Source organism: Aptenodytes patagonicus, chromosome 13, assembly GCF_965638725.1.
Source record: "Aptenodytes patagonicus chromosome 13, bAptPat1.pri.cur, whole genome shotgun sequence".
In the NCBI taxonomy this organism is placed as follows: domain Eukaryota; kingdom Metazoa; phylum Chordata; class Aves; order Sphenisciformes; family Spheniscidae; genus Aptenodytes; species Aptenodytes patagonicus.
In genome coordinates this window covers 5,489,172-5,505,044 of record NC_134961.1, presented here as the reverse complement: position 1 = coordinate 5,505,044, position 15,873 = coordinate 5,489,172, and the positions used below count along the sequence as shown (strand labels likewise).

General features: G+C 60.9%; 1 protein-coding gene across 1 annotated transcript in view; it reads left to right on the top strand.

Annotated features, from left to right (window-relative positions):
* The first annotated feature begins 923 nt into the window (after positions 1–923).
* The window catches only part of NHERF2 (NHERF family PDZ scaffold protein 2), a 42,113-nt gene continuing 27,163 nt past the window's right edge, over positions 924–15,873 (top strand). Inside the window, exons 1-2 of the mRNA XM_076351496.1 lie at positions 924–1,163; positions 6,011–6,268. Of these exons, the coding sequence (XP_076207611.1) occupies positions 954–1,163; positions 6,011–6,268 (468 nt within the window). The 5' untranslated portion in view covers positions 924–953. The remainder of the gene's footprint in view (positions 1,164–6,010; positions 6,269–15,873) is intronic.

Sequence of the window (15,873 nt, the reverse complement as noted above, 5' to 3'; positions counted from 1 at the left end):
TGTGCCAGACTGGCTGGCTCGGCAGAGACATCCCACAAAGAGCTCTGCCATCTCCCCGAGGTCACGGGCTGGGGCTGGGTGGGCAGAGGAGCTGCTGGGCTGCGTCCTCCCCTCTCCAGACCAGGGGGTCCCAGCACATCCCATCAGCTGAACCTGAAGAACTCTCCGGATGAGCGGCCTCTGCTCCAGACCCCGCTCCCCATCGCCTCCCCTTTACGGGGCGGCCCTTGCCCGTGTCCCGGAGAGCTGCGCTGCCCCATGGATGAGCCGTGGCCCGGGTACCCCTTCCCGGAGGGGAGCGGAGATGGGGGGCCTGGCCCGCAGATGCAGGGGGGACCCAGCTCAGCGGATTTGTGTCGGCGGCGGTCCCCAGGCTGGCCTGGAGGGCGGTGGGCTCCGGCCAGCTGCCTGCGGGGCTGCCCACTGCCCTGGCCCCGGGGGCCTTCGGGGCTGCCCCCAGCCCGGGGGGTCTGTGCTGCAGCCGGGGGGGGCCGCGGCAGCCGGAGCCGGAGCTGAGCCCGCAGAGCCCCGGGTGGCTCCGATCCGTGAGTCCGGGAGGCCGCGATCGGCCCCGGGGCTCCATCGGCTCCGTCCGCCCGGTGCCGGTGCCGGTGCCGGTGTCAGCCCCGCTCTCGGCTCCGCCCGCCCCGTCCCTCGGCCGTCCCCGTCCCTCGCTGCGGCTCCGCCCCGGCTCCGCCCGGCCCGGCCCCATCCCCGTCCCCGTCCCCGTCCCCGCCCGCCGCGCTCCCGGCGCCGCGGGGCAGCGCGCAGCATGGCCGCGCCGCTCAGCGCCCCGGCCCCAGCCCCAGCGCCGGCCCCGGCCCCGGCCCCGGCCCGCCCCTCCGCGCCCCGCCGCTCCGCGCCCGCCCCGGGCCGCGCATAAAAGGGGCCCCGCGGCCGCCCGCCTCCGCCCGCCCGCCGCTCCGCGCCGCCGCCCGCCGGGCGCCCCGGCCATGGCCAAGGACCAGCTGAAGCCGCGGCTGTGCCGCATGCTGAAGGGGGAGAGCGGCTACGGCTTCCACCTGCACGGCGAGAAGGGCAAGAGCGGGCAGTTCATCCGCAAAGTGGAGCCCGGCTCGCCGGCCGAGGCGGCGGGGCTGCGCGCCGGGGACCGCGTCGTCGAGGTGAACGGGCTCAACGTGGAGCAGGAGACGCACCACCAGGTGCGGGCAGGGGTGCGGGCAGGGCGGGCAGCTGAGCGCGGCATCCCCCCCCCCCCCCGGGCCGAGCGCCCCGGCTCCGAGCCTCCCCGCCGGCTTGGCTCTGCCCGGCTCCAGCCTCCCTGGGGCGGGCTAGAGGGGTGATCTCCTCCCAAAATATCTGTGCCGGAGCATCCCTGGCCTGGCCGGTTGCCGGTGGTCGCTGGGGTGGGGGTGGGTGCCCCCTGAAATCCTCGGCCTGGGCTGCGGGGGGGGGGGGGGGGCTTTGTGTGCCTGGGACACTGAGTTCCCGTGAGAACGGTGGCGTGGTGCGGTCTGCCTCGCTGCTGGGGAAAGGGTGTTGCAATCGTGTGAAGGTGGGAAAGCCGAAGGTGTTTCGGTACGGGCAGGGCACCGCTGCGTTATGCAACCTGTGGTGGAAAGGAATGGGGAGACCCGGCCTTTATTTCCGGCTCTGCTATGGGTTTTCTTGGCCACTTTGGGTGAGCTGCTCCTGCTTATGCAGCCCAGAGTGTATAAGGATGCCTTAAAATCTACTGATAAAGCTCTGCAGATGTTCAGCAGTTTGGCTGGCTGAAGTGAGATAGGGCTTGTAGGGAAATAATGGCTGTTATTAGACCACGGCTGTGACTGGGGGCGGCGGGGTCTAGGCGAGCTGTTTCTCAGCTCTGTAACAGAAGCTGCACGCTTCAGGCCGTGTCATTTTCTGCTTATAAAACTGAAACTTGTGTTTGTTAAACAGTTTAGTCCAAAAAAACAAGCAGTGAGATTTGAGCTGCCCCTGTTCTGTCGGAGACACGGAGCCTGGCAGGGGCACAGTGCTGAATGTGCCCCTTTGCCTAATGGCTTGCGGGGCTCTGCGGGGTTTAGAGCTTTAGTAACTTAAAACATATGGCTGGTCCCAGCTGCCAGCGCTGTATGGGGGCAGAGCAGGGATGTGCCTCGCGTAGCTCACGGACCCGGCAGGGGTTGTGGGTTCGTGGGCAGGCGTGGATGTTGATGTGCTCAAGGTGAGGCAAAACAGCAAAGAGCCTTCCAGGGTGTCACGGCAAGCCCAGGTGGCTCTAGTGAAGCCTTGTGGACTCCTCTCTGTGGGCTTGGTGGCTTTTCGTGGCTAATTGAGCCTGTTTTGATGATCTGAGCCAGCTGTGTAAAAGTTAATGTTTGTCTTGAATGTGATTTCAAAACCCTTGAAGGAGGATCCATGTCTTTGATCTGGCTGGGGAGAAAGGAGGGCCCGCGTTCCTGTAAGGAGCTGCGTCGTATTGGAAGTCATCAGAACTCCCTGCTGAAACTGGGATGCTGGGGATGGGTGATAGCAGAGCTGGGACAGCCAGCTGTGTCTTTGAAACGTGCGGGGGTTTTCTGGTAGGTCAAGTGAAATGGGAGAAATTTTCCTGTCTTCCATTTTCTGCTGGTGGAGGCAGGATTCAGCCCTGGCACTCGCTCCCTGCTGCAGAGCCGTGAATGGGACAGTGTCCCACCCGGGGTGTCGTGGGGCTCACAGCTGTGCTGCGTTCCTGCTGTGGTGGCATTAGTGTGTGTGAGTGTGGAAGTGGTGTGAGCAGGAGCAGCCCTGCCCCAGGACACCCTCTGGGATCGCCCTTCCTATTGCCTCAAAACAGCAAAGAACCTCTTTCCACCCTGCAGCAAAATACCCAGCACTGATGGGCCGTGGGAAGGGCAATGCCATGGCAGGTCAGACGCTGGCTCCTGCCGGTGGGTTAGAGCAGCCGGTTCGCCGTGGCCTCTCCTTGCGCTGCTGAGGTCCCCAACCTTGAATAAGTAACACTTCTCCATGTGCATCTGAAGCTGCAGTGGGACGGAGCCTGCAGCAAACAAGGCCTTGCTGTTTGGGTGTAACTGTGTTTCGAGCTGAAGCTGGCGGCATTTGTGTCTTTGTTCTCCGTTTTTTTCCTGGCCTTACCCGAGGAGAGAAGGCAGAACGTGTTCTCAGGGCGTTTCATGTCTTGGATGCAAAATTGCATCCTGGCTCCTCGGTTCCTCGCCCGGGTGGGCAGTGGGTGTGTGGGGCAGAGCAGTGGGCTCCTGCCCTCACGCTGTGCCCAAAGCATGTGGGGGGTAGGAGCTGGGTGCTGCCTCTCCTGGGATCAGCTGGTGGGTGGCTTGTCCCAGAGCCCTGCGGCCATGGGGGCCGAGCTCCGGCTGGCCAGCCTCCGCCTGGCTTGGGTCCACTGTATGGCACCAAAAAATGGTGTTTCTGGGGGTCGTGACGGAGGGTAATGGTCTTCCTGGAGATGTGCGGTTTTCAGATAAGACCCATTCTTCCTTGTCCGGTGTCTCTGCACCAGTGTGGCATGCACAAAGGTGATCAGACTGCGCTGTTAAAAGGCGGTGCAGGAAAGCCTCCAGGTCCTTTTGCTGAGGCTGGCAGTGCAGCCCATGGGCAGAAGCATCTCTTTCGGAGCAGGAGGGATGAACTGAGCTGTTCCCAGTGGCACCATGAGCATCCTTCCTGGGCAGCTGGTGTTTGGCAAGGGTGGAAGGGCCCAGGCTGGCTCTGCTGGGCTGGTGCTGGTGTAGCCGGGGGTGAAAGTCTGTTTGGGTGGAGCTGCGGAAATCATGCGGCTGGGACCGGTGCTGAGAAGGTCCTGACGTGCCAGATGCGCAGGAGAGGCTGTGTCGTCTTCAGAAAAGCTGCGGACTCGAGGCTGTGACCATGGCTCGGAAACGGGTAGGGTGCTGGGCTCTGCCCGCCTTGGGCAGGACCTCACTGTGTGTCCGGCTGCTGCTTTGCCTTCCACCTAGCTGCTCTGTCCCCAGAGTGACGTGCTGCCTGGGGAGTTTGTCACAGAGAGCCCCTTCTGCTTGTCCCCGCTAATGGGGAGAGGGCGAGGAGCTGCGAGGAGCTGCTCTGTGCCCGCTCTTCATCCTTGCCTGGCTCAGCCCCTGGCACTCATGGGGCTGGGGAGATGCTTGCTGCGTCGCTGTTGGGGAGCTTGGCAACAGGCAGGGCCCCGGCATTGCTCCCCGCTGGCTGGGGGGGGCAGCTTGCCTGTTCTGCCCTGCCGGGGCTGTGCAGCACTGTGGCAGGTCAGGGTGCTTCTGTGGTCCCTCTGTGTTTTGTTGTGGTCTGCAGGATCCTGCTCCCTGCCAATGATTGGGTGCTCCAGGCATTAGGGCAGCACAGTTAAACTGTGGGGACTGGGGGATGCTGCGTGGGACCCAGCATGTTTCTGCTGCACGCTGCCTGCAGGTGTTGCCCATCTGCATCTCCTGCCACTGCATGTTAGCTGCCTGCTCCCAGGTCCCCTCTGGGAGAAGTGGCCTTGCACAGGCACTGCCTTGCCAGTATCGGCAGCACCGTCTGATGTTGCGTGTAAATAGATCTGAAAGGGAGCAGACGGATTTTCAGGGGCTTGATGGAATAGCACCCTTCAGGCTGGCTACAGATGGGAGCCCTGGGCACGCTGCTGCCCAGCGCGGCGTGTGGAGACGGAGGCTGCAGCCTGCAGCAGATCAGTTGGTTCAGGACAAGCAGCCTTGTCTGCAGTCTATAAATTTCTTGTTGGTTGTTTTTTTCACTTGCAGATACCGGCTCTGTTGACCTTGAATGGAGCTTGCAGGGGAGTAAATAAATGCTAGCTAATTGCGCATTAGACTCGTTTGTCGCTTATAACCTTGGCGGTTGCAGTGTGTCTGGCCAGTGTGACCTAGATCAGAGCAGGAGCCCTGTAAGAAAGCCCAGCGCTGCTTTGGGGGGTTCCTGGCATGCCCGGGGGGGTCAGGGGTCTGTGGTCTTCAGGGTCACCCCATGGCTGGGGATGGCTGCTGAGCAGCATTGCCAGCGATACCACCGCTCCTCCTCCTCAGGATGAAGGCCTGTGCAGGGAGGAGATGGCCCAGCCCTCTGCAGCTGCTGGCAGAGAGTCTGGAGGTGGTTTCCCTTTGCCTGGCTGCTTGTGCATGTCCCGGATCTGCCCCGTTTCCATCACAGCCCACCCTGGAGTGATTTACCCCCCTGCCTGGCCATGGCCGGGATCGGCTCCTCCCGGCTCTCCCCGCCGCGCCGACACTGCGAGCTCCTTTCAGAGTCTCTGCCGGTCACCGATCCCCGCGAAGGAGCCGGGCAGCGGCAGGACAATGGTCCCCATTCAGCGCTGTCTGGAGCTGGATCCCAGCAGGGATGGGCCCGTCTCCCGCTCCCAGCACTGGGTTCCCTTATCTCTGCTGGCCCCTAGCACGGACTGGGGATGAATGTGCAGATTGGGTTGTTCCTTTCATAAATCCACCTGGGGTGGGGGGTAGCTGGTACACCGGTGCAGTGGCGAGCACCCAGCAAAGGCAGCCCAGCCACCGAATGCTTGCATGGGTGCTCGGTGCCTCCCTGTGCACCCCGGCTCTCCACCCTGCCCTGGTCATGGTGGGAGAAAGAAGCCCCAGATAAAGGAAATGAGGGTGTGCAGGACTGTTTGCTTGGTGGCACAGACTGTGTTGTCCCTCTAAGAGGCAAAACCAGGCAGCAGGGTTTCTGATGCTCGGGGGTCAATGAAGCAGCCTCTGAAAGCTCCTGTCTGAGCAGAGCGGGTGATCCTGGGTGGTCTGTGCAGCTACCCTGGGCAGAGCTGTCATGTGGGTTGCGGGACATGGAGTAGAAAGAGCCATCACCATCCTCACCCGGGGCTGCAGGCAACAGGCACTCCATCCTGGGGGTCCCCCAAAGCCGCACTCTGCCCTTCTCCCCCATCACTGATGTCTGGAAGTGACAGCAAACTTGCACCCTGCAGCAAGACCGAAGCTGCAGGAGAGTGTGGGGGAGCTGATGGTCCAGCTCCTGCCACAGCTGGGAGGTCCCTGGGTTTCTGCTCAGTTGTTCTTCTCCTTTCCAGGTTGTGCAGCGCATCAAAGCTGTGGAGACAGAGACGTGCTTGCTCGTGGTGGACAAGGAGACGGACGAGTATCTGTGCAGCCTGCGCCTGACGTGCACGGAGGAGATGGTGCACAGCGGGATCCTGCTGAACTCCAGCATCTCGCCCACCAAGTCGGTGGGCAGCGACAATGGGGAGGTCTGGAAGCCGCAGCTGGATCTGAGCGGGGGCAGCCTCCAGCAGCACTCGCACAGCTTCTCCTCGCACGGCAGCAGGAAGGTGAGGGCAGAATCGGGCGGCGCGTGGGGCTGCTCTCTGGGCACAGAGCCGGGGAGCGGGTGCAACCACCCTGGGAGCACCTCCCTCTGCAAGCACGGCTTGCTTCCCATCAGAGAAAAACCTTCTGTATGTGGCTGTTGGCTTTGGGGACCCCGCTGTGTTCCGAAGCAGTGGGCGAGCTGCCCCTTGGCCTCATTTGCTCTTGCTTGAAGCAGCGTTGGCTGCTGGGGGGCTGCGCTGCTCTCTCCCCTCCTGTGCCCCTCGAGGGTCTTGTGAGTCCCAGGAGCTGCTGGGGGCCTGGAACAGAGGGGGCTGGTGGGGGGTCGTCAGCCCTGGGATGGGTGACCCAGCCTGGGTCTCGCTCCCCTACGGGGACAGGCTGCACGGACCAGGGACGTGGCGAAGCTGGAGCTCATGAATGAGCTTCTCTCCCCTCCATTATTTGCAGGAGGGAGGGAACATCTGGGGCGAATGTGTTCTCAGCTTTTTGCTTAAATAGGAAGGAAATTAGCTCTTTTTCAAGTGGCCTGAGTCTGGACTGTGATTCTGTAGTAAGTGCCTTTTATTGGCAAACTCCTTTCCAAAAAGGAAAGAATTTGGGGTGGAAAATGTCCAATTTCCATGGCTGCCTTGCTGCTGGGGCTGGGCTGGCGGAGACGGCGCAGCCTTGCGCTCGGCAGATAGCGGGGTTTGGTCCCAGCGCTGCCCTTGCTCAGGGCGTGAACGTGGCAGGAGCAGTGTGGGTGTCATGTGGCCGAGCAGGTGGTTCTGTCACCTCTCTGCAGCCGTCTGTCCCCCTCCCTTCCATGTCCCCACCCTGCACCCCCCCTGTGCCGCTGGGCAGGGAGTGCTGGTGCTCAGCCGCCTCCTCCATTGCGGAGCCGCCATGGGCGCATTCGTCCTCCCCGGGAAGCTTGCAGGGGCTGCAGTGCCTGGTCAGCCTCTGCCCCCTCAAGAGGTGGGGTGGCGGCTGGATACTGGCCCAGAAGTGGCCGTGGGGCTGCCAGGAGGACATAGGTGGGAAAGTCAGGAAAGCTTCGTGTCCTCAGGAGCCCCCACGGAGTAACAGCTGAAGAAATTTCCCCGCGCAGATAAGAGGCAATGCTGGTCTGAGGCAGGAGGCACGTGCCTCTCCAGTGATAAGGAGCGGGTCTTGCCTCTGGTCCTCCCCTCCAGAACTGTTTGGCATCTTGCAGAGGAGGAGCCCCCCTTCCCTGGGGCTGGCAGGGGCAGGGTTGGAGGCAGGATTTTTTTCTTTTTTTACTTATTGCATGATTTGAAGCTGTTTGAAGGTCCGTGTGATGATGATGGGTGCGTTTCCCCTGGAGGTCGGTGCAGTGGGGGGCTGGTCACCCCGGGATGGCCGGTGGGAGAGGAGCCGTTCCTGAGGCGAGGGGCGGCTGGGCATGGCCGGGGATGGCTTTCCAAGCTGGGGATTTCCTATCCTGTCTCTGTTTCGTTTGCTGGTTGCAATCCAACAGCGTGTGCTGACGGGAAGTCAGGCGAGGGGAACAGGACGGTCCTTTCCGGCCTTTGGGTTTCGGCTCCTCCAAGGAGAGGGTGGGACGGGGAGAGCCAGGCAGGGCTGGGGTGCGAGGGGGGAGAAGAACCCACGCTTCCCCTCAGAGGGGCTGGGGAGGCCTTGGCCAGGGGTTTCTCCTGGGTCAGCGTGGCTGGGACATCTGGTGCTCGCTGTGCCGGAGCCGGGGCTGGCATTTGGCGGAGCCTGAGCTGGACAAAGGGAACTGACTCTGGGGGCGATGCCCCACTGTGTGGGGTTGGGGACAGCGGCTGCTGAGCGGGGCAGTGCTGAGCACCTCAGGTGCTTGCAGAGGCTCAGGTCAGTGGCTGGTTTGCTCCCGCCTCTGGGGGCGGCAGCTCTTTGAAGAGCTGGGTGCTGCAGCCTTTCCTGGCCAAGGTCACTTCTCTGTGCTGGGACCGTGAGTGACCCTGGTAGGAGGTCAAGGGTGGCCGGAGCAGCAGGACTTGCATCCTGCTCCTGTGCCTTGCAGTCCTGCTTGCTTCAAGGTGGTAATACCTGCTCCAGGCTCTTGGTCTGGGTGATGTGGCTCTCCTCCTAGGTCCAAAATGGCTGGAGGCCAGGGGAGCGATGGTGCACCCCAGTTCCTGCAATGGTCAGCCCTCCAGCACTGTGTCCCTGCATGGGGCAGCTCTAGCCTGACCCTAACCCTGCAGATCACCGGCACTGGGCCCATGTGGGGGTGCGCAGCTCCCGAGTGCGGGGGCTGTTTGGGAGAGATTTCTGTCCCTGCAGCGGGGCTGTGGCAGCTGAGGTCCAGTTAGAGACTTGCCTTCAGCTGGGTTTGGAGGGGACCAGGCTCTGAGCTGGGTGGCACTGGGAGAAGCTGGGCTTGGGCTGGCAGCTCTTCGGTCTTTTGTGTAGCTTCCCTGGAGGCGTTCAGTGAAGGAGGAGAAAAGGCAGCTCCCTTCCCCCTGCAGACCCCCAGCCCCATCCTGCCCCTGTGGGAATCCGGTGTCGATGCTCCCGGCTGCTCCCAAGGAGCAGCATTTTTTTGAGCAGCATTTGTTTATGTAAAGGCTGCAGTTTTCCTTGATTTGAGGCCAGGTTGTTCAGTGCAGCCTGGAGCAACAAGCAACTGAAACAAAGAGGAGGGAAATCTGGCACCCCGGGGCAGCCATAGCGATGGGCAGCGGGGAGGCGATGCAGCAGGCAGGGTGGGCATGGCCCTGCCAGCCTCCCCCATGCTGCCCCAGTCTTATTTTGCAAGAGGAGTGACACCACCCCCCCCCCCCGAGAGCTGCCATGGGTGGGGAGGTCAGTGCGCACCCCAGCAGAGACCTTGTGCTCCAGGAACCATGGTAATGCCATGAATAATTCAGCACGTATTTAAAATCAGGCTGCCTGCCCCGAGAGCAGGTCGGCGGGGCTGGCTGCCAGCAGCTGCGTCTGTCACAGCGCTGCCATCCCCGGCCCCCTGGGGACTCGTGCCCTGCGTGGCCGCGGTGGCGCGGGGAGCAGGGTCTGCTGCAGGTCCACGCCTGCTTGTGCTGGAGGGGTTTGCCTGCTCGCTGCCTGCCCCACGCTGTGTCCCTCGGGAGGGGAAGCGGCAGAGCCCGTGCCCCCATGCCAGGCACTCCCTTGTCCCAGACACATTCTTGTAGCCACTGGGCTGTTTTCTGCATTTCCCTGGAGCTCTGGCTCTTGCCCTGCTGGGCAGCTGGCATCGAGTCCCCAGGGGTTTGGGAGGTAGTGGGTGGGGGGGGGGGTCTCAGTGTGGTAGGGGCTGCTCTGGGTGCGTTGGGCGCTGAGTGCTTGGTGGTGAGCTGCTTTGATTGCAAAGGTGCCTTTGGGGCAGCGGTGTGAGCCGGCAGTGGCTGTTAATTAAACGCCTGGGCTAACGGCATGTAAAAGGCGGGCGTGCTGTGGGGCCGGGCTGGCGCTGAGCGGTGCTGCCGGGTGCTCTCCTGGATGCTGCCGGCCATCCCGGAGGTGTCTGTGGTGCGCAGGCAGCGTGGCCCGGGGCTGGCAGCGCCTTTGCAGGCAGCAGCTGCAGCTCGGCTGCCCTTGCTCCTGCTGCGCAGTGGGAGGGATGTGCTGTTACTGGGACCCCCGTTAGGGCCACGCAGGCTTCATGAGCCATGTTAGCAACGTCCTTGGGACTTGCTGCCTCACTGCTTTCTCCAGGTGTGTTTGTAGGAGAAACAAGAACAGTAAAGTCACCAAGACGCGTTCGGGGTGATGCAATTCCCCTCCGTCTCTGCTCCGGTCACACCAAAGCACTGACTGTGGGGAGGGGTGGGTGTGCAAAGGGACCTTTACAACCAGCATTTATCTTTTGGAAAACAAATCTATGTCTTGTTTAGTAGCTCCTGGATTCAAGCAGCCTGTTGGGTCCAGAAATTTTAATGTGGGGGAATTAGTGGTTGTTAATCAGCCCCTCCTCAGGGAGGGATGGTGTCACCCTTAGCATTGCTGCTGGCAAGAACTGCAAATGGCAGAGGGACACCCCTTCTCCTGCTGACACAGGGGATTTTGGTCGGCTCTTTGCCGTGACAGAGAGCAGGCGTTGAGCCTCCTGCGTGCTGCCGGCCTGCGCTTGAGAGGACCTGATGTGCCTGGGGACAGATGTGCTGTTTTCTGGAGGAGGATGGACGAGCGCCTGGGTGCCTGTAGGGACCCACAGGTGTGGGGCCAGTGCTGACACCGAGGCAGTAAATATTTACACTTCTGTTTGGGTCAGGAATAAGAACTTTTTCTGTTGCAAATAAAACTCCGCGTTGCAACATCTTCAGCTGCCAGCTTTCTGCCGGAGCGCTGGAAGGGGAGTAACTCAGGACAGATGTTTTCAGAGAACTTTGCCAACTCAGTTGAGGCCCAAAATTTAGGGCTTGTAGAATAACCACAAAGATGTAATAAAACCTAACATGAGCAGAAATGTCTGCAGTAATTATGCGATTAAAAAAAAAACAACCCCAAAAAATAAGTGCATGGTTTAAATTAAAGCACTTCCCTGCAGCATCCTGCACTCCCATCCTGCACTCCCCGGGCGCCAGTGGCAGGCTCAGACCTGCGGGGAAAGGGTGGTGGGGGAGGACAGCAAAGCTCATCCCTGGTACAACCTGGGTGAGGTTCCTGCTGTGCAGGCAGAGGCTTGGGGAAACCCTCCGGCACGGAGCGCGAGGAGCTGTGGCCATGTCCCTGCAGCGTTCCCTGCCCTTCCCACAGCAGCTATTTTTGTGGATGCTGCCAGCCCGGCAGCGTTCGCTGCGGGTCTGAAAGGGCAAAGCCGAAAGGAAGCCGTGTGTGTGCCCCGTCGGCATAGCGATGCATCACCGTATGTGCTCTGCATTTCTCTGCTTAAACACTTTGCAGGTGCAGAAATGGCTTTGCAAAGTGGAGCTGCACCAGGGCTGCCAGGAGCTCAGGTTGCTGCTCTGCTGTGCCTGGCTGAGGGTGTGGGATGGGGGTGTGGCTTCCCATGTCCCTGCTGGGGAAGGAAAGATGCCTGCAGGGAGCTGGGAGGCAGGACAGCGGGGCCAGAGACCCCCTGCCTCCCTGCAAAAATTGCAGTGGGTGCTGGGCTACGCAGGGATGGTGAGGGGTCTGGTTACTGCAGGAGCTCAGCCAAGGAGCGGCAGCAAAGCCGAGCTTGCTTCTGGGATTAGCGCTTCAATCCCATCCCAGAAGCATGAATTTGGCTGGTGTGCGGCAGAGCTGTGGGGAAGCCAGCAGCCCCGTGCCGGCACTGACCCCGCTGCATTATTGATAGCACCGGGCTCACCGGCATCGTGTGTCACAGGGCCGGGCAGAGTCGGTGCCAGGGCCGCAGGCAGCACGGGTGGGCTCTGGAGCAGCTCCAGCTCACAGCATCTTGGGGACGGAGATTAGGGCACGTGGCAGCTGGCGGTGCCCTCTCTGGGGACAGCAGCAGGATGCTGTCCCCTAGCCTGGTGGGGTGGTGGCCCACACCAATCCGGGCCACAGGAGGCTGTGCTGCACCTCGAGCTTTGCTTGGAGGAGCCTGGAGTGTTTTGCTTTCCTGGGAGCCTGCCCCTTTCCCGTGCAGGCAGCGATAGGATAAATGCCTAAAAATAACTGACTTTACAGACCGTTGGTCCCTCTGATAGCCCAGCGACTTGGTGCTTGCTTAGAAGGAGCAGGATGAGACCTGTTTTTGCAGAGCCCCCTTTGCGTGAGCATCGGGGTGTTTCAGGAGCTGGTTGCAGTTCTGCTCCCCCATGGTGCGCGGGCGGCTGGGAGCAGTGGGGTCTGCGCCGCTCGAGGGGCGGCAGGCTGGGGGCTCTGCATCCCGTAGCCTCGCAGGTCCCCATGCTGGGACCGAGGCAGCCCCAGCCTCGTTCCCCACGCGGTCCCGTCTGCTCGCCCTTTGTCCATCGGCAGTCTGTTACCTCTGACTTTTGTTCGTTGGTTTTTGGTATCAGTTTGGGGCTGGCATCGCAGTGCCACTGTCTGCAGCGGGGTTTGCTGGAGCCTCAGCTCGGGTTGTGATGAGCCCGCGGAGGAGCGGCGTGTGCTGGGTGTTGCCGCAGCACTCGGAGGAGGTGCCAACAGGGATCTGAGCCTCGTCCTGCTGGAGGTAATCCAGATACGAGATGGGACACTGACCCACAGCGTTGTAAGGTGAAGAAAACAGTGTGTTGCTCACCGTGCCGGAGCATGGTGGGGTCAGCCCTGGCTCCCGACCCCCCAGGTCCCGCACACTCATATCCTCCCAGTGCTGTGGGAAGGGGGTTTGGATACAAAACGCTTCCTTCCATGTGGACTGTGGCTGTGTCCCATCACCCAAAACGCCCAGGAGCTGCGGGTGGGCTGTGGGGACAGAGGGAGGGGGCTGAGCAGGCATCCCCTGTCCACAGCTCGCCTGCCCGGGCTCGGTGCAGGCAGCAGGTCCCACAGAGGAGCTCGGCTGGGGGGTTATTTTTGTGCTGGCGCAGCGCAGGAAGCCCCTCCCGGGGAGGAGAGCATCCACCCCACGGCAGAAACTTCCTCCGCCGCGATATTTTTAGTGAAATACAAAGCGAGTGGAAGGGAGCGGGAGGCGGGAGGCAGATTAACATCGGGAGGAGCTGCGCCCTGCTAAAAGCCTTTGTTCCCGGGGCCATGCGCTCCCAAGGGACACCCAGTCCTACGAGGGGACAGTGGAGTCACCCCTGGGACCTGCCACCTCCCTGGGAGGGGTGTGTGTGTGTGTGTGTTTGCATCCCGGCCCATTGCCTGGTTGCAGAGTGGTGATGCTGCTGACACCAAGAGATGCTGCGTGTGGTCCAGCCGGTGGTGTTCCCTTCTGCATCCTCGAGTAATCAAAAGCTTTCCCTCAAAATGATTTGAAAACCAGTATTAAATGGGAGCCATTCAAAATGCAGCTTGCTCCGGCGCATCTGGTCCCGGCCCCCTCTGCTTGCAGGGATGCACTCGAGCAGCTTGCTTTGATAACAACCTCACTTACAAGTGGGCTCCTCGCCAGCTGTTTAATGGTTCTGTTCAATAGTAAAAATATTAAATGGTTTTGAATAAATTAAAAATCTTCTGGCAGAATCAGGGCCTTCTGCATGTGCCCTGGCGGCTGCACAGAGCCTCTGCTGTGACTGCTCCATCCCTTGGAGTTTCTCTGGGATGGTCGGGCTCGTGGTCCTGTCATGGCTGAGGAAACCTTAAAACGATATTGTGGTGGGGTTTTTTTTTTTTTTGCATTCTCTGTTTATTCCCAAGACCCAAATTAGTTGTGGAGGAGGGGGCACAGTGCACGTTTCCAGCTCTCTTTAACCAGGACTGTCCCTGGTGCCACCGTGCAGCGTGGCTGGATAAAACACCTCCGGGTGTTTCACCCCAGACCTGGCGGTGCTGTGGGCGATGCTGCGGGTCTGGGTGAATCCCAGCCCCCTGGGCACGGGGCTGCTCCCACCCGGGGGAGAAGGTGCCTGCGTTACGGCATTGCTCGTGGGGAGTGGAAACACATGAAGCAAAGGTGCTGTGCATATGCTGACTTACAGCGTGCATTCCCGGGCCGGAGGGGGCCAGGGCTTCCAGCTGCTGGCCGGGCACGCCTGACTTCCACATGAGGTTTTAAAGAACTCCTTTTAATCCCTAAGGCAACATCCCTTTACTGCTTGCAGCCCTAACAGCACGTAAGTGTGATGCGATGGCTGTGGCATTGCCTCTGTGCGCTTTGTTCCTGCCCTTTGGTCGGGGAGACTGAGGCTGTGAGGTTGAGTGATTTACCCAGCACTATAGGAGAACTCAGTGTATAAATTAAAGTCTGAATCAAGCCAGTTTTGGCTCCCAGTCCTTGGCTGTGTCTCTAGGTACGGAGACTTTACAGGCAGTGGTCTTGGGAGACTCCAGGTTGGGATATGAGAGAGAGAAAGTTAAACTTGTAATCAGCAAAGGGCTTCTCCAGATCCACAAGTCTCTATAAATAAGGAATTAAAACCCAGGTTGTCGACATAATTATTTCTGGCAGGATCCATATCGTAATTTAATTTCATTACAGCTTTTGCCTGGACTCCTGAGTGTTTTGATTCCACTGCTGTGTACGTTTAAACCGTAACCAGACTTGGAGCTGGATTTTGTTGGCTAAACATCTCTTTTCCCACTAAAACCTTGCAGAAGTTTGTTACCAGGTAAAATAAGCTGGTGGTAGGTGTCTGTTAGTGGTGAGTCTGTGAAAGCCAAATTGAAAAGTAGTTTTATGAGCAAGGGGAAGGTAAGAAAGACGATTCCCTGTAGGTACCGGTGCCGCAGTAGTGCGCAGGGATGCTTTGTGGGCATCTCAGGCTCCGGCTGCCTGGCCAGCGATGGGCGGCGGGTCTTTCCCTCGGTGGGGTCTCCAGCCCCGGCACTGAGCCGTCCTGTGCGCTGCCCCGTGGCCAGGGATGCTTGAGAAAGGAGCGGGACAGGGAGCAGCAGTGTGTTGGTGTCCGGATGCGGTCCTGGGCCCCTCCGTTGCCGTCTGCTGCAAACCCAGTTAACTGAGGCTCACCGCCTGCACGGACCCGGCAGGAGCCCTGCTGCTCACCCTGTGGCGTTATGTGATTTAAACCCTCTTATGGACTTACGGGGACTAATCCTGTTAAAGAAACGAGCAGCACAAAAGGCGGCAGGAGGGCTAATCCCTCCGCTCCTGCCTTGGCGGGCTGAGCTCCCACCCCGGGGTGTGCTGCAGCAGCTCTTCCCGCAGCCCTCGGACGGGGCCGTGCCGCCTGGCTGGACTGGCATCCCCTGGGGTGTGATGCTCTGCCGTGGGGCAGGTCTCCAGTGGCTCTTCCCAAGCCCCGGCGGCTCCTGCCTTGCTGTGTCTGCAGCCACCGTGGCCGGCGCGGGGCTGGCTCGCTCGCACGGGGCTGGCGGTCCCTCGTGAGCAGCCAAAGGCCATCCCAGGTAAACCAGTTAATTCTGGCCCTGTGGTTGTTCATGGTTAGCAGGATTTAATTAAGACAAGCCCTAATTAGTTCTAAGTGGGGTGAATAGTCTGCTTTGCCTGGAAGAGTTCCCTGCTCTTGTCTGGCTGCTGTTAATGAGCGCAGGGCTCCCACTGATGTCAGAGGGCTGAGTCTGTCCTGGGGATGGGGGTACATGGGAGACCCCGTGTCGTGCTGGAGAGGTGCTTGGGGCAGCCCGAAGGTGGGGATAAAAATTGCCTCGTGCCACTCCTCAAAGCGGCTGCTGGGTTTTGTTGGGCACCCGGATCCATCTCTCGGTTTTGCAAGCGCTGTGCCGGGACCGTTCCTGGGGCGGCCGCTTTCCCTGCAGCTTTCTGGTCCTCTTCAGCCCTTCCCATGGCCATGGATCGCAGCGTGCTCAGAGCCCCGCAGCCGGCATCGGAGTGTGCCCGGCACCGCGCACCCGCCTTCGCTCGGGGTTTATCAGCAGGAGCAGCCGGAGCCTGGCGCTGGCTCCGGGGGTTATCGCGGGAGGTCCTCCTGCGCTGCGTTGGAAATGCACTTTGTCCTGGACCACCCGCCGCTGCGCAGGGCTTTGGCAGAGCCGCCTCCGAACCTCCTTATCTGCCCCAGCACGGAGGTGCTGTTTGGCTGCCCCGGCTGGAGATAAACACCAGCCCCTCGCCTGAGGAGCAGCGGCTGGGAGGGTGCTCAGCTCCCTG